Source organism: Dama dama, chromosome X (assembly GCF_033118175.1).
Source record: "Dama dama isolate Ldn47 chromosome X, ASM3311817v1, whole genome shotgun sequence".
NCBI lineage: Eukaryota > Metazoa > Chordata > Mammalia > Artiodactyla > Cervidae > Dama > Dama dama.
Window position 1 is genome coordinate 12,720,456 of NC_083714.1, and position 21,426 is coordinate 12,741,881.

At 34.8% G+C, this 21,426-nt stretch overlaps 1 protein-coding gene and 1 non-coding gene across 2 annotated transcripts in view; both read left to right on the forward strand.

Moving 5' to 3' along the window:
* The window catches only part of COL4A5 (collagen type IV alpha 5 chain), a 239,754-nt gene that overhangs the window by 195,391 nt on the left and 22,937 nt on the right, over positions 1 to 21,426 (forward strand). Inside the window, exons 37-41 of the mRNA XM_061135980.1 lie at positions 11,097 to 11,223; positions 14,296 to 14,376; positions 14,995 to 15,093; positions 15,627 to 15,677; positions 16,993 to 17,178. Coding sequence (XP_060991963.1) covers positions 11,097 to 11,223; positions 14,296 to 14,376; positions 14,995 to 15,093; positions 15,627 to 15,677; positions 16,993 to 17,178 — 544 coding nt within the window. The remainder of the gene's footprint in view (positions 1 to 11,096; positions 11,224 to 14,295; positions 14,377 to 14,994; positions 15,094 to 15,626; positions 15,678 to 16,992; positions 17,179 to 21,426) is intronic.
* LOC133053374 (small nucleolar RNA U3) lies at positions 5,786 to 5,996 on the forward strand. The gene has a single exon (XR_009692273.1). It is a non-coding gene; the product is annotated as a small nucleolar RNA U3 (small nucleolar RNA).

Consider the following 21,426-nt stretch of genomic DNA (forward strand, 5'->3'; position numbering starts at 1 on the left):
AACTTTTTTGGGCTCCAAAATCACTGCAGATGGGATTGTAGCCATGAAATTAAAAGACGCTTACTCCTTGGAAGGAAAGTTATGACCAACGTAGACAGCATATTAAAAAGCAGAGACATTACTTTGCCAACAAAGGTCTGTCTAGTCAAGGCTATGGTTTTTCCAGTGGTCATGTATGGATGTGAGAGTTGGACTGTGAAGAAACCCAAGTGCCGAAGAATTGATGCTTTTGAACTGTGGTGTTGGAGAAGACTCTTGAGAGTCCCTTGGACTGCAAGGAGATCCAACCAGTCCATCCTAAAGGAGAACAGTCCTGGGTGTTCATTGGAAGGACTGATGCTGAAGCTGAAACTCCAATACTTTGGCCAACTCATGCGAAAAGTTGACTCATTGGAAAAGACCCTGATGCTGGGAGGGATTGGGGGCAGGATGACAGAGGATGAGATGACTGGATGGCATCACTGACTCGAAGGACATGAGTTTGGGTAGACTCTGGGAGTTGGTGATGGACAGGGCGTGCTGCGATTCATGGGGTCGTAAAGTATCAGACACGACTGAGCGACTGAACTGAACTGAAAATATTGTGCTGCAAATGATAATGTCAAAAACTGAAAAGACAACCCAGGGAAAGGGAGAAAATATTTGCAAATGATATATCAGACAAGAGATTTGTATCTAGAATATATTAAAAAAAAAAACTCTTAATTCAGTAAGGAAGTAGACCAATTTTTAAATGGGCAGTCAGGCCGAACAGACCTATACAGAACATGCCACCCCAGTTATTAGAGAAATGCAGATCAGAACTACAGTGAGATATCATTTCACACCAGCCGGAATGGCTATCATCAGAACAGGCCATCTCACAACATCAGGGTATACATTTTTTTTTCAAGTGTACAAGAAACATTCTTCAGAACAGAGCGTATGTTAGGCCACAAAATAAGTCTTAATAAATTTTAAAACATGGGAACCATACAAAGATCCTTTTTTCATTACATTAGATTGTAAACAGCAAAAGGAAAGCTGGAAAATTCACAAATATGTAGAAATTAAAGGACATACTCTTAGCAACCAGTGGGGCAAAGATGAGGACACAAGTGAAATTAGAAAACATCTTGAGACAAGTGAAAACACAAAATTCCAAAACTTATACAAGCCAGCAAAAGTAATGTTGACAAGGAAATTTATAGTGTAAATGCTTGCATTGAAGAAGAAAGATCCTAAATCAGAATTTAGCATTATACCTTCAAGAACTAGAAAAAGAACAAACTCAACCCCAAAACTGGTAGAAGGAAGGAAATAATAAAGATTAAAGCAGCAATAAATACAGTAGAGATTAAAAACAATAGAGAAAATGAAGAAAGCCAAGAGGTTGTTCTTTCAAAAAGATAAACACAATTGAAAACATTGAGCTAGATTGGCTAAGAGAGAGAGGACTCACATACTTAAAATTAGAAATGAAAGATGGCACATCACCACTAAATTTACAGAAATAAAAAAGATGAGAGTACTGTGAACAAGTGTACAAAAACAAATTGGATAACTTTGAAATGGACAAATTCCTAAAAACATACAATTTACCAAGGCTGAATGATAAAGAATAGATTTTCTGAATAGACCTACAGTTACTAAAGATTTTCTCTTCCTTGGGTGGTAAAGGATACTATAGGGCCTATTGTGTTACAAACAGTTCATAATATTTTTCTCTGAGTTCATCACCTTTTCTCTAAGTTCATCACTTTAACATGTATTTTGAATCCCATGTACCATGTTTTGGCCTGCTCAAGCAACTTTGAGCCATTATTTACCAATTTGCCCCCATTAGCTTAAAATTTCACTACCTGGAAGAGGTAAATAGCATGCAGGCTTGAAGATATTATTTTATACTCCCTTTGCTACATCATTTAGTAAAATGTTAGCTAAGAGTATCTCTGCATTCACTCTTTAGTATCCCTATCATTAATATTTCCTAACTAAAGAGGAACCTATGTATGGCTTGGTTCATGGTATCTTTAATCTCCAAATATAAATTGAACTGTAAAAATTTAATAATTATGTGGGAACCACAGCTTCCAAATGATTGGACTACTTTGTAATACTCTTCTCGCCATAAAACAAAGTATAGTTTTTACCCTTTCTCACCAAATATTTTCAACTCATCCTGTTTTTTTTTCCCCTACTGACAGCACTTCTTCAATATTATAATAGAACACAAGAACAAACAGTAGTAGCTATTTCACCAACTTTGATGTCTTCTATTTTGTATATTGAGGTCAGCGTGATATTTTATTCCATGTCTTAAGTTATTGCATGGATTGGAAGGGAGATCCTGTTATTAAGAGATAGTAGAGAATGACTATGATCCAAACGCTCTTAGTTTATGAATTTGAATTTTAAAAGCCAAAAAGTTATCAACCTGACAAGTATTTCTACATGGACTGCCTGTTATACAGTACAGTGATCTTGAAAACAGTTCTAGTTTCAGGCTTGTTAAAAAGCATTCTATTGTATGTTCTTGCCTCCTTTGTCAAAGATAAGGTACTCATTGTTGTGTGAGTTTATCTCTGGGCTTGCTTTCTTCTTCCATTGGTCTATATTTCTGTTTTTGTGCCAGTACCATACTGTCTTGAGGATAGCTTTGTAGTACAATCTGAAGTCAGGAAAGTTGCTTCCTCCAGCTCCATTTTTCTTTCTCAAGATTGCTTTGACTCTTTGGGGTCTTTTGTGTTTGCATACAAACTTTGAATTTTTTTGTTTTAATTCTGTGAAAAATACCATTGTTAGTTTGATAGGGATTGCACTGAATCTGTAGATTACTTGGATAGTACAGTCATCATCACAATATTGATTCTTCCATTCCAAGAACATGGTATATCTCTCCATCTGTACACCCTCTTCAATAAGTGGTGCTGGGAAAACTGGACAACAACATGTAAAAGAATGAAACTAGATCACTTCCTAGCATCATACACAAAAAAAAACCCTCAAATTGGGTTAAAGACTTAAATGTAAGGCCAGCAACTATAAAGCTCTTAGAGGAAAACAGGAAGTACATTCTATGACATACATCACAGCAAGATCCTCTTTGACCCACCTCCTAGAGTAATGGAAATAAAAATAAACCAGTGGGACTTAATTAAACTTAAAAGCTTTTGCACAGCAAAGGAAATAGCAAACAAGATGAAAAGACAACCCTCAGAATGGGAGAAAATAATTGCAATAGAAACAACTGGCAAAGGATTAATCTCCAGAATATATAAGCAGCTCATACAGCTCAACATCAGGAAAACAAACCAATCAAAAAATGAGCAGAAGACCTAAACAGACATTTCTCCAAAGAAGACATACAGATGGCTAAAAAACAATAGAAAATATGCTCAACACTGCTCATTATTAGAGAAATGCAAATCAAAGCTACAATGAGGTGTCACCTCACACCAGTCAGAATGGCCATCATCAAAAAATCTACAAACAATAAGTGCTGGAGAGGGTGTGGGAAAAGGGAACCCTCTTGCACTGTTGGTGGGAATGTAAAATGATATAACTACTATGGAAAACAGTATGGAGATTTCCTTAAAAAAAAAAAACCTAAGAATAGAACCACATGACCCAACAATCACATTCACTGGGCATATATATACCCTGAGAAAACTACAAATGAAAGAGACACATGTACCCCAGTGTTCATTGCAACACTATTTACAATAGCTCAGGCATGGAAACAACCTAGATGTCCACTGACAGATGAATGGATGAAAAAGTTGTGGTACATATACACAATGGAATATTAACCATAAAAACACACATTTGAGTCTGTTCTAATGAGCTGGATGAACCTAGAGCCTGTTATCCAGAGTGAAGTAAGTCAGTAAGAGAAAAACAAATATTGTATATTGATGCATATATATGAAATCTAGTAAGATGGTACTGATGAGCCTATTTGCAGAGCAGCAGTGGAGATGCAGACATAGAAAACAGACTTGTGGACACAGTGGGAGAAGGACAGGGTGGGATTAATTGAGAGAGTAGCATGGAAACATATACATTACCATATGTAAAACACATAGGCAGTGGGAATTTGCTATAGTATGCAGGGACCTCAAATCGGGTGCTCTGTGAGGGGTAGGATGGTGTGGGAGGAAGGTTCAAGAGGGAGGGGACATATGTATACCTATGGCTGATTCATGTTGATGTGTGGCAGAAACCAACACATTATGTAAAATAATTATCCTCCAATTAAAAGTTTTAAAAAATGGCTTTCTAGTCTTACAGTGCTACTATATTTGTTAGTTTCACAGTGTTAAATTTGACTCATCAGGGATGATATATATTCCATTTTCAGTTATATCAAAGCTCCCAACAAACAAAAGTCTAGAACCAGATAGTGTCATTGTTGAGTTCTACCAAAAGTTTAAAGACGAATTGATACCAATCCTTCTCAAACTCTTCCCAAAAAATAGAGGACAAAGGAACATTTCCAAATTAATTTTGTGAAGCCAGCATTACCCTGATACCAAAATCACACAAGGAGGCCACAAAAGAGAAAATTACACTAGTAAACATAGATGAAAAAATCCTCAATAAAATATTAGTAAACCAAACTCCAATGCATTAAAAGGATCATATACCATTATTGAGAGGAATTTATTCCAGAGGTGCAAGGATGGCTCAACTTCTGTAAATCAAGCAATATGATACACTACATTAACAAAATGAAGGGTAAAAATCATATGATCCTCACAATAGATGCAGAAAAGCATTTGAAAAATGCAACACCCACATATGATTAAAAAAAAAAAACTCAACAAAGTAGATATATAGGGAACATACCTCAGCAAAATAAAGGCCATACAAGATAAGCCCACAACCAGCATCATTCTCAGTGGTGAAAACTTGGAAACTTTTCCTCTGAGATTAGGAACAAGCAAGGATGCCCACCCTTGCGCTTTTACTCGACATAGCATTGGAAGTCCTAGCCAGAGCAATTAGGCCAGGAAAAGAAGTAAGCAATCAAATAGAAAAGGAAGAAGTAAAACTGTTCCTATTTGCAAATGACATATTATATATTTAAAAATCAAAAAACTATGAGAATAAACAAATTCAATTTGTAGGATGCAAAATAAGTATTTTAAAAATCTGTTGTGTTTCTATACACTAATCAAACTAGCAGAAAGAAAACTTAAGAAAACAATTCCATTTATCACTGCATCAAAAAGAATAAAAGATCTAGGGATAATATTTAACAAAGGGAACTGTCCACTGAAAACTGCAAGACACTGATGAAAGAAATTGAAGAAGACACAAACAAAATAAAGATATTCCATGCTTATGGATTGGAAAAAATAATATTGTTTAAATGTCCATTCTACCAAAGCAATCTATAGATTCACTGCAATCCCTATAAAATTCCAATGACATTTTTCACAAAATAGAACAGGCAATCCTAAAATTTGTATGAAATCATAGAAGACCCCAAAATAGCCAAAGACAGCATTAAGTCATGTTCACTCTTGCAACCCCATGGACTGTAGACTGCCAGGTTTCTCTGTCCATGGGATTCTCCAGGCAAGAATACTGGGGTGGGTTGCCATTTCCTTTTCCAGGGGATCTTCCCAACCCAGGAATCGAACCCAGGTCTCCAGCATTGCAGGCAGATTCTTTACTGACTGAGCTATGTGGGAAGCCCCCAAAATAGCCAAAGCAATAGAAAAATGTACAAAACTGGAGACATCATACTCCCTGATTTCAAACTATATTTTAAGCCTATAATGATCAAAACAGGATGAAGACTATACTTTCAAGGCTCATTTCTGTAGTTTGTTACTAGAGAAGTGTCTCTGAATGTGTGGACTACCCAAAACCACAAAGAGGAGGCATAGCAGTCTCTCCTGAATATGAAGCCAGCTCTTGGTATTGCTTCTGCAACTGCCATTAGTCCTTGATGATTGTTCTCTTCCTTTGGGAGAGTAAGAGGGAAAGAATGTTGTCTGAGCTGAAACAAAACAAACAGTATGGAATTCACACAAAATGGACACATAGATCAATGGAGCAGAATAGATGTCCCAGAAATAGACTCAAGCATGTATGATCAATTAACTTGTAACAAAGAAGCCAAGATTATACAGTGGAGAAGGGACAGTCTCTTCAATAAATGGTGTTGGGAGAATTGGACAGCCACATGCAAAAAAAAAAAGGAAGAAACTGGAGCACTATCTTACATCATACACAAAAATCAACTCAAAGTACATCAAAGATTTGAACATAAGACCTGAGACCATAAAACTAAAAGAAAACACAGATAGTAAACTCCTTGACACTGGTCTTGGCAATGAGCTTTTTAACTGGACACCAGAGCAAAGGCAACAAAATCAAGAAATAAACTAGTGGGATTACATCAAACTAAAATAGTTCTGCACAGGAAAGGAAACCAACAAAATGAAAAGACAAGCTACTAAATGGAAAAAATAATTGCAAGTCATATATTTGATTAGAGGTTAGTATCCAAAATATATAAAGACAAGAACTCAAATAACTCAATAACGAAAAACCAATCTGATTAAATAATGAGCAGAGAATTTGAAGACATTTTTTCAAAAAAGGCATACCTGGTCTTACATTTAGATCTTTAATCCATTTTGAGTTTATTTTTGTGTATGGTGTTAGAAAGTGTTCTAGTTTCATTCTTTTACAAGTGGTTGACCAGTTTTCCCAGCACCACTTGTTAAAGAGGTTGTCTTTTTTCCATTGTATATCCTTGCCTCCTTTGTCAAAGATAAGGTGTCCATAGGTTCGTGGATTTATCTCTGGGCTTTCTATTCTGTTCCATTGATCTATATTTCTGTCTTTGTGCCAGTACCATACTGTCTTGATGACTATGGCTTTGTAGTAGAGTCTGAAGTCAGGCAGGTTGATTCCTCCAGTTCCATTCTTCTTTCTCAAGATTACTATAAAACTCCTAGAGGAGAACATAGGCAAAACACTCTCCGACATAAATCACAGCAAGATGCTCTATGACCCACCTCCCAGAATATTGGAAATAAAAGCAAAAATAAACAAATGGGAACTAATGAAACTTAAAAGCTTTTGCACTACAAAGGAAACTATAAGTAAGGTGAAAAGACAGCCCTCAGATTGGGAGAAAATAATAGCAAATGAAGAAACAAAGGATTAATCTCAAAAATATACAAGCAACTCCTGCAGCTCAATTCCAGAAAAATAAATGACCCAATCAAAAAATGGGGCAAAGAACTAAACAGACATTTCTCCAAAGAAGACATACAGATGGCTAACAAACACATGAAAAGATGCTCAACATCACTCATTATTAGAGAAATGCAAATCAAAACCACAATGAGGTACCATTACACGCCAGTCAGGATGGCTGCTATCCAAAAGTCTACAAGCAATAAATGCTGGAGAGGGTGTGGAGAAAAGGGAACCCTCTTACACTGTTGGTGGGAATGCAAACTAGTACAGCCGCTATGGAAAACAGTGTGGAGATTTCTTAAAAAACTGGAAATAGAACTGCCATATGACCCAGCAATCCCACTTCTGGGCATACACACTGAGGAAACCAGATCTGAAAGAGACACGTGCACCCCAATGTTCATCGCAGCACTGTTTATAATAGCCAGGACATGGAAGCAACCTAGATGCCCATCAGCAGATGAATGGATAAGGAAGCTGTGGTACATATACACCATGGAATATTACTCAGCCATTAAAAAGAATTCATTTGAACCAGTCCTAATGAGATGGATGAAGCTGGAGCCCATTATACAGAGTGAAGTAAGCCAGAAAGATAAAGACCATTACAGCATACTAACACATATATATGGAATTTAGAAAGGTGATAACGATAACCCTATATGCAAAACAGAAAAAGAGACACAGAAATACAGAACAGACTTTTGAACTCTGTGGGAGAATGTGAGGGTGGGATATTTCAAAAGAACAGCATGTATACTATCTATGGTGAAACAGATCACCAGCCCAGGTGGGATGCATGAGACAAGTGCTCGAGCCTGGTGCACTGGGAAGACCCAGAGGAATCGGGTGGAGAGGGAGGGGGGAGGGGGGGTCGGGATTGGGAATACATGTAAATCCATGGCTGATTCATATCAATGTATGACAAAACCCACTGGAAAAAAAAAATAATAATAATAATAAAAAGAAAAAAAAAAACAAAAAAGGCATACCTATGGTCAACAAGTACATGTAAAGGTTCTCAGTATCACTAATCATCAGGAAAATGCAAATCAAAGTCATAATGAGATATCACCTTATACCTTTTTGAATGATTATTATAAAAAAAAAAACAAAAAATAACAAGTGCTGGCAAAGATGTGGAGAAAAGGAACCCTTGCACACTGTTGGTGGGACTGTAAATATGTGCAGCCACTATGGTAAACACTATCAATGTTCCTCATAAAGTTAAAAATAGAACTATACAATATGATCCAGCAGCTCACTTTCTGGGTATTTATCCAGAGAATAACTGGAAAAGATATTTGCACTCCTCTGTTCATTGCAGTATTATGTACAATAGCCAAGCTGTGGAAGCAACCTAAATGTCCACTGGCAGATAAATGGATAAAGAAGTAGTGTATAAAAAAGAATGAAATCTTGCTATTTGTGATAACTTAGATGGACCTTGAGGATATTATCCTAAATGAAATAAGTCAAAGACAAATACCATATGATATCATTTATATGTGGAATCTAAAACCAAATAAACAAAATCAAAACAATAAAACAAACAAAAACCAAGTTCATGGGTACAGAGAATATATTGGTGGTTGCTAGAGGCAGGGGTGGGTGAAGGTGGGTGAAATAGATGAAAGGGGTTAACAAGTACAAACCTCTAGCAATAAAATAATTAAGTGATGGGGATATAATATACAGCATGGTGACTATAGTTAATAATTCTGTACTGTATATTCAAAATTGTTTAAAACTTTTCATCACTTTTCATCACAAGAACAAAAATTGTAAAACTATGTATGGTGATTAGTATTAACTGAACTTACCATGATGATCATTTTATAATATATATGAATACTGAATCATTATGTTGTACACCTGAAACTAATATGTCAATTATATCTAAATTTTAGAAGAATTATATCAAAGCTTGATATTAGAATAAATGTAGATACTTATGGTTTAAGAATATTTAAATCGGGGCTTCCCTGGTGGTCCAGTGGCTAAAATGCTGCGTTCCCAATGCAGGGGCCTGCATTCAGGGGCCTGGGTTCGATTCCTGGTTGGGGAAGTAAGATCCCACATGCTACAGCTAAAATGAAAAAAGATCCTGCATGCTGCAGCTACAACCCAGTGCAGCCAGATAAATAAAGTATTTAAAAAAAAAAAGAATATTTAAATCATGCCTAGCTTTTGCTGAGAGTATTACATAGACTAGAAGTTTCCCTTCTCAGAATGATTTACAGGATTCTTGGCCAGTTTGTTGATTTTCTGAGTGTTCTCTTCTTTTTCACATCTTACATATCTTTTTTTGAAACTCATTTTTTTCCTGCAAGTGTATAAATAATAAAAGCTTAGATGAAACTTAAGCTAGAAAATTTTAGTCCTTTTCAGAAGTTCTAGTGAAATATTTACTTTCTTTTTTACAATTTATTTGGTTTGAAGGAGTAAGGCCATAGGGTGATAAGAACTGTATTAGGAAACAAGTACTGGTTGAAATTGCAATGTGGGGTTTTTTTTGTAGAATTTAACATACTTTATTATAAATAATCAAAAGTTTGTCTACTGCCTTGCATGTTTACCACTAGCAGGATAATGTTATTTTCTTCTTGTTTTTTTTTTTAAATTTTGATATATAAATATCATTGGTTCATGAATAATAAGAATTATGATTCTTTATTCAAAGCTTTTTGTATAAATACCTAAGATGGAACCAGTTCAATCCAAACTTTAACTGTATACCTATTATGTGTGTAAAAATGTGCCACATGTTTGATTTATAAGTGTTCAGACAAAAGTACATGTATTCCAAGTCCAAGATTGTTAACTTTTTAAAAAATAGGATGTAAGGAGAAAAGTCATTCATTTAAAAAGCTTTTAACATAATGTGGAAACATTTGAGTCACAAATAGATGATCTTATGCACCTAGACAAGCATAAGCACTAAATGAAGAAGGAAATATTCAGTAGGTGATGTTGAATACTTTGTTGGACAGGTCACAGTCCTCATGAGCAGAGCAGTAAACACCACGGTAGATTTAGTGTTATCATATATATTCTCATTGTTATTGGGAAAAATTGTTTTAATTGTGAAAATGGATATGAATTCTTCTAAGGCTTTATTAGAAGAAAACAATGCAAATATTTGTTGAGCAAAAGTGGCTATATATGAATTATCTCTGACCACAAAGAAGTTTTCAGTGTAGTTGAAGAGTCAAGACATTCATATGTGAAACCATTATAAGCATAATGGAATAAGAACCTACCCTAATTTTTAAGGTAAGCTGTCTTTGTCCTGGAAGTTTTCATGGAAGAAATGGGGATTTGAGATGTCTAGTGAAGAATTCATAGACTTCTTCATGTGAAGATGAAATTTCTCTTTTACAATAGAACCTACTGTGGTTATTATTTGGCACGCGTATTGTAAGCAATTAATTTCATTGTAGCATGCTAGGGATGATGATCACAGGTTTTGAAATCAAGCTACCTGGACCCAAATTCGGATTCCACCACTTATTAGCTACATCACTGTAAAATGGGGATAATAGTATCTTTCTTATAGAGTTGTTAGTATTAAAGAGAATAATGCATCTACATTTCATGGGAATAGCATGAGATCTGGAATCTGACAGACCTTGGTTCGAATCCCAATTCTGCTACTTACCAGAGACCTTAGGCACTTGAGTTTCTCCAAGATTTCAATTTTCTCATTTCTAAATGGAGATGATAAAGCCTAACTCAAAGGGCTGTTTTGATGATTAAATGAAGCAATTTATGTAAAGGACTTAGCAGAATACCTGACATCCAGTAAAAGCTCTATGAATAATTTTATGTTGTTATATAATCCAAATCATGTAGAGACTTCAGTTTTATCTTTTTATTCATATTTTTAGGGTGAACCTGGTCTGCCTGGATACCCAGGGAACCCTGGTATCAAAGGTTCTATGGGAGAAACTGGTTTGCCTGGATTACCGGGGACCCCTGGAGCAAAAGGACAACCAGGCCTTCCTGGATTTCCTGGTAATACTACTTTTCTTAAATGCTTCTTTCTCTCCTTCCTCATTTACTCTAATCTATGTCATAAAGCAACGTCTTAGTTGACAGACCTCTGTTCTATTTCCCAACCAGCTACTGACCAGCAATGCAATCTCGGACTCTCTCTTTTACTTTTCTATTTTTGCCCAAATTTCTTTCCATAGAAAATGAAAATGGGCATTACCAATTCAGCAGCACAATATTCTGTGGGCAGAGAGACTGGTGGAGCATTTTTGAGTCTAACTGCTAGCCACAAGTCAGTTAAGAGGCCTTACTATTTTTGTAGATGATAATGTATACTACCATTCTGTAGCCTGCTGCTGATTCTCTTAGGGTGTTGTCCTCAGGCACACCGTGGGTAGCTGTTGGTAGAACAATTATACAGTTTATTCAAATGATATGGACTGAGTTGCACAAGCAAAGGGTCTTAGCACTATAATCAAGTAGGTGATCTGAACTTGTTTGTTAAAGTATCTGCTCTGTTTATGTTTGTGTCTATTTTTTGTTTTTTGGATTGCACTGTGGCATGGATGGAGTGGGTCTTTGATTATCTTTTCCTTAACCTTTTTATTAAAGTATAGCCTAGACACAGTAAAATGTACAAGACAATAGATGAATATTTACATATATGTATATATATATTCATGTACCCACCACACATATCCAGGTATAAAACAATTCTCTTACCCCATGAAATTTACCTATGCCCCTTCACAGTGAACCTCCCTCTCTCAGGTAACTACTACTATAACTTCTATCACTATCAATTAACTTTACCTGTTTTTGAAATTCACATTAATGGAATCATCTAGTACATAGCTTTGTGTCTAGCTTCTTTCACTCATCATTATGTATGTAAGGTAAAGTTATCTTGTTGCCTGTCAGCAGTTTGGTTTTTTAATCATTGCTCCATAATATTCCATTGAAGAAATAAACCATAATCAATTACCTATTCTCTTCTTGATGGACTTTTGGGTTGTTTCTAGTTTGGAACTACTAAGAAAAAAGATGCTATTAATATTCTTTAACATGTTTTGGGGGGGCTACATACTCATTTCTCTCACACAAAAATTTATGTGTTAGAAGTACTGAATCATAAAGTAGGTGTACATTTAAGTTTAGTAGATGGTGTCAGTTTTCCAAAGTGGTTTTATGCCTTAGAGTCCCACCTGCAATGTATGAATGTCTACAGGTAGTTCCTGGTGGCTTGCCATGATCATATAGTGGTTAGTACTTTGTATTGCGAAATGTCCAGCTGTCTGTATCCTTACCTCATTTGATATTGTCAGTCTTTTTAATTTTAGCAATTTTGGTCAGTATATAGAGGTATCCCAATGAAGTTTAAACTTACATTTTCCTAATGAACAATAATATTAAACACCTTTTCATATACTTATGGGCCATTTGGGTAGCATTTTTATGAAGAGCCTGCTCTAAGTCCTTTTGCTCTTATTTAATGAGTTATTTGTCTTTTTTTTGGTATTGATTCAGAGCAGTTCTTTATATATTCTGGATATGAATCCTTTGTCTGATACATGTATTACAAATAGATTCTGTTGCAAATTTGCCTTTCACTCTTAATGCTGTTATGTGATGTTACTTTTAATAAAGTCCAATTTCTTTTTTTTAAGTCTTCTTGTTGTTGTTTAGTCACTCAGTTGTGTCCGACTGTTTGCAACCCCATGGACTGTAGACAGGCTCCTCTGTCCATGGGATTCTCCAGGCAAGAACACTGGAATGGATTGCCATTTCCTTCTACATTTTAAAGTCTAATTTCTTACTATTCTTTCATGGTTAGTGTTTTTTGTATCTTATTTAAGAAATATTTGCCTACTCAGGTTTATGGAACTATTCTAATTTTTTCTATAGCTTTCAATGTTTAGGTTTGATATTTAAGTTTATGGTCTGTCGTGAATAAAAATAGTTTTATCATGTGATTACGGGTCAAGGTTCATTTTTTTTCATACGAATGTCCAATTGCTCCACACTGTTTTTTTTATTTTAAAGAAACTGATTCATGTCAATGTATGGCAAAAATCACTACAATATTGTAAAGTAATTAGCCTCCAACTAATAAAAATAAATGAAAAAATAATAGTAATAAAAAGAAAAAAAGAAACGGAGTTCTTCTTTACTTCTGATCATCAAAAGACACAATTAAAAAATGAATAGGGAAGCTACACATTAGGAGAAAATACTTGCAAAACATATATCTCATAAATGACTAATATCTGGGATATATAAAGAACTTCTGCAACTCAATAATAAGACATGCAGACCACTTTTTTTAAATGAGGAAAACTTGGAACAGATATTTCACAAAAGAAGATAAGACGAATGTCAAATAAACACATGCAAAAGTGATCAATATTATCAGCAATATGAGAAATGCAAATTAAAACCACAGTGAAGTAGCATTACATTTCTGCTCAGAATGGCTATTATTAAAACAATTGGATCAGTATATGTTATATAAGAACCTGGAGCAGCTGGGATTCCCAAATATTGTTGTTTGTTTATAAATCAGAGCATATAGCTATTCTCTGACTCAGCAGTTTCACCCCATCTAAGTATTTATCCAAAGATAAATTAAGACTTGTGTCTACAAAATTACCAGTGCAGAGATATTTATAGAAGCATTACTCATAATAGCTAAGTAGACCAGGTTTCCATAAATAGAATAGTGTTCATAATAGCTAAAACCTGACAACAACCCAAATGTTCAACAGTACATGAATGGATTTTTTTTTTATTTTTTTCATGAATGGATTTTTAAAAGTTTGATATATCCATACAATAGAATCCTACCAGTTAACTCTACCAGTATAATATGATGGTAATTATTTTTATTATGAATATATAATAATGCCAGCCTCTGAATAAATCAATATAAAACTTAAAATTATTCTTAAATCATCAAGCAAGCACCAGTATATTTGGGGGTTTTCTTTCTATTCTTTACTGTTTCTATGCTAACATTCTAAATTGTAACTTTGAATTGTAGCTTTCAAAGCAATGCAGTTTTTCTTTATCATTAAATTGAGCTTTTTACTCTAGGAACCCCAGGCCTTCCTGGACCAAAAGGTATTAATGGTCCTCCTGGGAACCCTGGCCTTCCAGGAGAACCTGGTCCTGTAGGTAAGAATGAAAACTAAGAGTTTGCTATGCTATAAAATTAAAGCTTTATTCATTTTTGGAAAGTCAAATCATTTCTGGGAACTGTGAGCGTTTTCAAGACAAACATGCTGATCATTCACTGCGTACCACTTGTTAGATACGAAATGAACAATTCTTAGTAAGAGTTGCTTAAAATTATTATTATGGGACCTTATTTTTCAGGCTCACTTTTTCCAAGGAGAGTTATTTCAGGTATCCTTTAATAGTAGATAGAAGCTCTCATTATTTTAGAATGGCAAAATGTAGTTTTGCTTGTTTACAAATCACTCCTTTTGGCCCCGTAGGAGGCCTATAATTCACCCCACTTTCATCCCCCCCCCCCCACACCTTGCTTTTTTACATATTCTAAAGGTAGGTTAAATAAGAAAGTGAGTTTGAATACTGAGTGGATGATAAAACAGTTCCTTATTCTCATTATCCTTTATTTCTTTTCCACGAGGTTTCATGACTTAAAGAAATGTCCTAGAGACACTGTGTGTCTTTTGACTAGAATTATTTGAGGCTAAAAGTAAAAGAATTGGGAATATAGGAGAAAAAGGAAATTGAGAAGAAAAGTATAACCTGTACTCTGTTCTTTAGGTGGTGGAGGTCGTCCTGGGCCACCAGGGCCTCCAGGTGAAAAAGGCAAACCAGGTCAAGATGGCATTCCTGGACCAGCTGGACAGAAGGGTGAACCAGGTACTATATTTTTTTAATTGTCCTTAATTTTCTAATTTCTTCTGTGTCTACTGTAACTTTTGTCCTTATATACCCATAGTGAAATTCTTCCTTATCCTCTAAGCTACTATACACTTCTCCCTTCCTAATTACCTTCTTCCTGAGAATATTACCTCACATTTATTGAATCACGTTGCCTCCCTCTTATGAAAAACTCCATAATCTTTTATTGCTCAATTGTTCATGTCAAGAAGCTACCTAGCTTTTTTTTAACTACTCTGGATGACCTTCTTTCACCATGCAATCTCCCTATATATACATATATATGATATGTGTATTTAAAAATATACTTAATACTCATCACAAATAGAATATAAGTTTATATGATTTTTTTTCATGTTTGAATTGCAGTTCCATGTTGGAAATAAGTCTTCTCCATGTTTCATATGATATACATTGCAGCACTTGCTGAAAACCTAAATGATCCAAAAATAATTTCTTCTTATTTCAGTTATTATTATCTGTTTGAAAGTTTTGGGTTTATGTTCTGACAGGTCAGCCAGGCTTTGGAATCCCAGGACCCCCTGGACTTCCAGGACTTTCTGGTAAACTTTAATAAAGCGTGTTAAATCAGTCAGTAAAAAGATAATATTCTCCAGTACACTTATTTTTTCATCTCCACATACAACCCAGGACAACTCAAAGCTAGAGTTACATCTTAAAGCATTTCTTAATTAGCAACTTAGTATAAGCTATTGTACTATAAAAAATGCACCATTAAGAAAATTTATATACAGATATCTCCTCATTAACCTCATAAATAAATGTTAAGGGAATGATAAAGAAAGAAAAATTGTAGGAAGAGTTAGGTTTCAATAAGTTTTTCTTTTTTTCAGTAATTTTTTAAAAACTCTTTTAGCCAGAAGAAAAATACTTTTTTCTCCCCATGGAAACCAAAACCAAAATAATATAAGTAAACTGTATAAATATGTACCAATCATAAAATGTCTATTGAAAACTCCATTTTAATTTACATCTTGCATCTTGGGTGGTATGTGTGCACACACATCTACCTCCCTCATTTGTTTTTACTCTCATTGAAAGCCCCAAGTAGTTAATTAAATGACTAAATGTGTACAGATACCTATTTTTATGTTCTGAAATGACCATCAGCTATTTATGGAGGATTTTTTCAAACCACACGTAGATCACTTAGAAATTCCTGTATTCCGTTTATGAATCCAACATAAAAATTATTACTCTAATGTACAACTGTTATATTGCTCTCCGACATGTCAGTGGTATAGAAAAACTGTTGAAAACAGTTTGTCTAGATTGTGATTCTAAATCTTGGCTGGAATGGTCTTTGGGGACACACAGCAACCATTAAAGATCCATATCTTTCAATGGTCTCAAAAATTTGTCTCAGAACAGATGGGGGGACACCTGTACACCCATGACTGATTCATGTCAATGTATGGCAAAACCACCACAATATTGTAAAGTAATTAGCTTCCAATTAAAAGAAATAATTTTTAAAAAATATTTTGTGTTAGGAATTTCCTCTAGCTATCTCTAACCTATTCTTGTAAATATTTTATTCTTTTGTTTTTTTCTCCTCCTAACTACTGGTCATGTGATCATTGCTGTATCTCCTAACACAAAGGATATCTTTTAGAATGCAAGTTATTATTGTTTCTATATTTCTATACATACTCTAACAAATAGTTCTGATAACAGATAAACCTAATAGAAAAAATGGGTTTTCTGGATGGGTTGGGGATTTGGTAGGAGGTAGAAATGACCTTAGTAAATTCCATTATTTTTTCTAATAGTGGGAGTAGCTTTAGTCTTACAGGCAAGCCTAATTAGTATTCAGTATCATTTAATATGTTCCATAACACGACTTTGCTTTCATAGGTCAAAAGGGTGATGAAGGATTACCTGGCATTCCAGGAAACCCTGGCCTTCCAGGTCCAAAGGGTGAACCAGGCTTTCATGGTTTCCCTGGTCTGCAGGGTCCCCCAGGCCCTCCTGGTTCTCCAGGTCCAGCTCTGGAAGGCCCTAAAGGCAGCCCTGGACCCCAAGGTCCTCCTGGGAGACCAGGTATGTACATGAGTGGTAGGGGAATGGTCTATTTATTAGTCCATTTTTGCTGGCAGGTTATTCAGTCTTTAGGACATTAAAATCTGCAATCCAAAGAACTTCTTAAAAAGAAATAGCTTGTTTTATTCCTGGCTCCATCCATTTCCATGGCATCTAATAATTCTTTTCAGTAATGTATTTCATCATTTACTTAAAGTTGAACTAAAACAAACCAACTTGGAGGAAAAAAAGGAAATAGTGAATTTATTAGTCTTTTTATTAAACATAAAGCTATACTGAGGAAAAAAAAAAAACTATACTGATAACCTGACAGCAAAATGCCAGCTGCGTTTTTAATGTGAGCTTCTCAGCATGTTATCACAGAAATCATTTTAGTGATCACCCAATAGATGCTTGTGGTCCAAACCAAAAATGTTGCTATGGTTCTGTCATATGATCAGCACATGTCACTAAGCACAATAAAAAATTGTTATCTTCTCTAGGAGCTAGGCAATCAAATTTATCTTCAACATCACAGCATGATTAAATTGAATAGTGATCTCTTCATACCAGCTTCATGTCTATACCTCATTTGTCTTGTGTTAACCACTCTAATAGTCTCAGTTTTGCATCCAATGTTCACTTTTCCTTTTGTGTTTGTGCTGTTTCATTTCATTTTACTAAGTTTGGAAACGCTCATTTTCATTCTGGATTAATGTCGCTGAGCCCAGTCACTGGAGATAGATTATTAATAGATACTTGAGACTTAATATTCAGTTTTTTTAAATTTCTAATTATTGAAAATTTGGCCCTCATTGATTTTTTTAAAGTAAGATAAATGTAAAATTAAAGAAACAAAAAAAATGCCTTTTTATCCTTTGAAGGTCTCTGACTCATTTTTATAATGTATTTAAAAGTGCAAATTTCCATAAACTCTGAAGTGATTGCAGGCAGTCAGTTTTAATAAGATATTCTGTAAAAACATGAATCAATGGGATCACATACCTTGTTCAGAAGGTCATTTTCAAAACCAGATTTTATCTGATCTGACTATTTATAGAAGGTATTATTTAAAGTTTTACTTTGCTTTACTATTGAAGAAAATCAGTGAAGCTCTCAGCTATGTTAATTCTCTTGCATGTAATATAAAGCATTGACACGAATATCTTGCTTGGTTATGCATGTAATAATTCAAATAAACCAAACTATTCTCCTTTTTAGTATTTTAATCAGCACTGTGACTATTTATTATCAGTAATGGAGTTCAATGTTGAAAATTATTTTGAAATATGTCAACATAAAGACATCAGTCATAAAAGTTTTTTTTAAATTACCATTTCTAAAAGAAATAATAACAAAAGTAGTCAGAAGAAGAACACACATCTGATGAGTATTTGTAACCTTTCAACATGTTCATAAACTACAAATTAAAATGGAATTCTAAACCCAGTTGCTCTGAGAATTGATTGTTGTTGTCTGCACTTATAGTAATGATTATTATAAGAATGATTTTTGGCCTTTCAAAATATGTCACATGTGCTGTTTTTATTTTAATGTTGATGTGAAGTGGTGATAATTTGGTTTATATACAGATGCATGAATATAAACTTGCAGAGTATTCTTTTATTGAATTAAAGTTTAACTTGAAAAAAATTAGTGTAATGCTTTAGTTTCTTGATATTTCTAACAATTTTGATATTTTTCCTTTTTGTTAATGATGACATTGGGCCTTGGTGAACTTTGATCCCTATCCAGGTCCTACAGGTTAGCTCCTTAACTCCAAAGTAGTATCTGCATGAAATATGAAACTTTTTCTTTTATTTATATATATATTTGTATGTATGTGTATATTATTTATATACACATATGTATGTGTATGTGTATATATAGGTATATATACACCTGTATCTAATGTTTTCAAGTATTTGAATATATTTTAAGAGCATATATGCCAATTCAGTTCTTACATGTTGGTCTATCTCTGAAAGTTGTTAGGAATTTGTGCAGTCCAGTTTTTCTATTGGAATAACTCAAAGTAACCTACTTAGAAAAACTGATTTATTATTTTAAAATTTATATATTTATGTTTTTTTAGTTGGAAATTTATAGTATTCAAAACTATATTGTATACTATTTTACACTTACTGTGTATTTCCTATTTTTGCTTCATATCTGCTAATATTAATTAAATTACTCTTCAAAAAGATATTTTTAAACAATAATATGTATTATCAGATCCTACAAATATGCAATTCTTGATGAACCATACCTCTTGCAACTTTTCAAACCATCCCACCTTCACATTTTTGTTTGTCACAAAGTTCTAAATTCTGCTACTATGTAAATGGACTAATAGGCACAGAGTAAAAAAAAAAGACATTTAGTGTAACCAGCAAAGATTAGAAATCTCTTAATCTTATTTTCATCCTATACATATAAACAGTACATACCTAGGAATAGTTACCAAGAGCTACCCATTAGAAAATTGCTGATTCATATTAAAAGATTTTCACCTAATCAGAAGTAAAAAGAATCACAAATATCTGAATGTGTTTATTATTCAGGATAAATAGCCCTTTTCACATTTCTGAGGAGCAGCTAAAAGGGGAAAAAGTATAATCCTGAGTTCTAGCTACTGAGAATGGCAGGAAGTTTTCTCTTCTTATTATTGTAAAATTTATACTTTTTCAAGATGCTTTTTAGGAAGCAGTCTATCTCTATCTGAATTGATTCCCTGATTTATTACTACCCCACAAACCCATTATTTCATATAACCATATAGTATCACTCCAGAAGGACCTAAGTTTTACATTAGTCAAACAGATCTCACTAGATACTGGCTAATGATAGAAAAACAGGTTTTATTCAAGACTATTACATTAGGGGAAAGACTATTGCAATAGGAAAGAGAGACTGAGCTCAGGTCCGAGTACAAGGTCATATGGGGATTTATAGTCAACTGGCACCCCACTCCAGTACTCTTGCCTGGAAAATCCCATGGACAGAGGAGCCTGGTGGGCCGCAGTCCATGGGGTCTCGAAGAATCGGACACGACTGAGCGACTTCACTTTCACTTTTCACTTTCATGCATTGGAGAAGGAAATGGCAACCCACTCCAGTGTTCTTGCCTGGAAAATCCAAGGGACGGCGAAGCCTGGTGGGCTGCCATCTATGGGGTCACATAGAGTCGGACAGGACTGAAGTGACTTAGCAGCAGCAGCAGACTCAGTGGATGAAAAATTACTAAAAGGAGACATCAAGGTAAACAGATTCTTGCTAAACTGGCCTATTAGAGTTCTCACCAAAGGTAGTCTAAGGCCTGTTAGGGTCCTTGCAGTCTTGCCAAAGTCTTGCTAGAGTCTTGCTAAAGGCAGTCTAAGGACTTAGACATTAAGGATAAGGAACTTGATCAGATATCGGGGGTGGGGGTGGGGGAAACTCACCCTAAACTGACTTAGCAAGATTCTTGCTAAAAGTGGACTCAGCAGACCAAGGACAGGGCCCAAGGAGTAAGGTCTAATTGAGAAGAGGGCTCAGAGTAATCTATCTGTCTAAAGTTTAGTCACAGATGAGAAAAGTAAGGCCCAAAGAAGTGAATAAGCTTGCTTAAGGTCATATTGTTAGTTACTGGCATAGCGGGAAATCTGACTTGGGGTTCCCCAGTACTTAGTTAAGTGTCACGTATCATCTTTCCACACGGACAGTTACATAGCTTGATGCTTATGATCTGGCCTCTTATTCTAGTTATAAATATAATAACTGATTGAACAAAGCTGCTTCTGCCATTTTAGGAGACTCTTAGCATAGCAGACTGGGCCTTGCCTTTGCTTTTTTTGTTTTCTGTTAACATCTAAATCTCCCTACTAACTGTTTCTTGTGTTTTCCTAAAAGGATGTCATCAAAAAGATTAAGACAAATGCATGCTATTTAGCTATTGCCAAGATAAAGAGAAGACTAGGGTATACTTTGAAGTAATTTTGAGTCCTCCCCTGTCTGACTTGCATAGAAGTTGCTGCCTTGATCACTTCCAGACTTTACTGTCAGCTACAGGATTGTTTTCTTCCAAGGCCCTAGAATATATTCAGAGGGAAAAAAGCAAAGTAGCCACATTAGTTTAAAACTGATTTGACAACTTATTTACAAGATGTACTCTAAATTACATAGTTATTGGAACCTGGTATCTCTTCTTTGCACCAATTGAAGACTGCAACCCTGAGTGGAAACTGGATTTAAAATTTACCAATCAATTCATTAGTTTATCTTTAATTA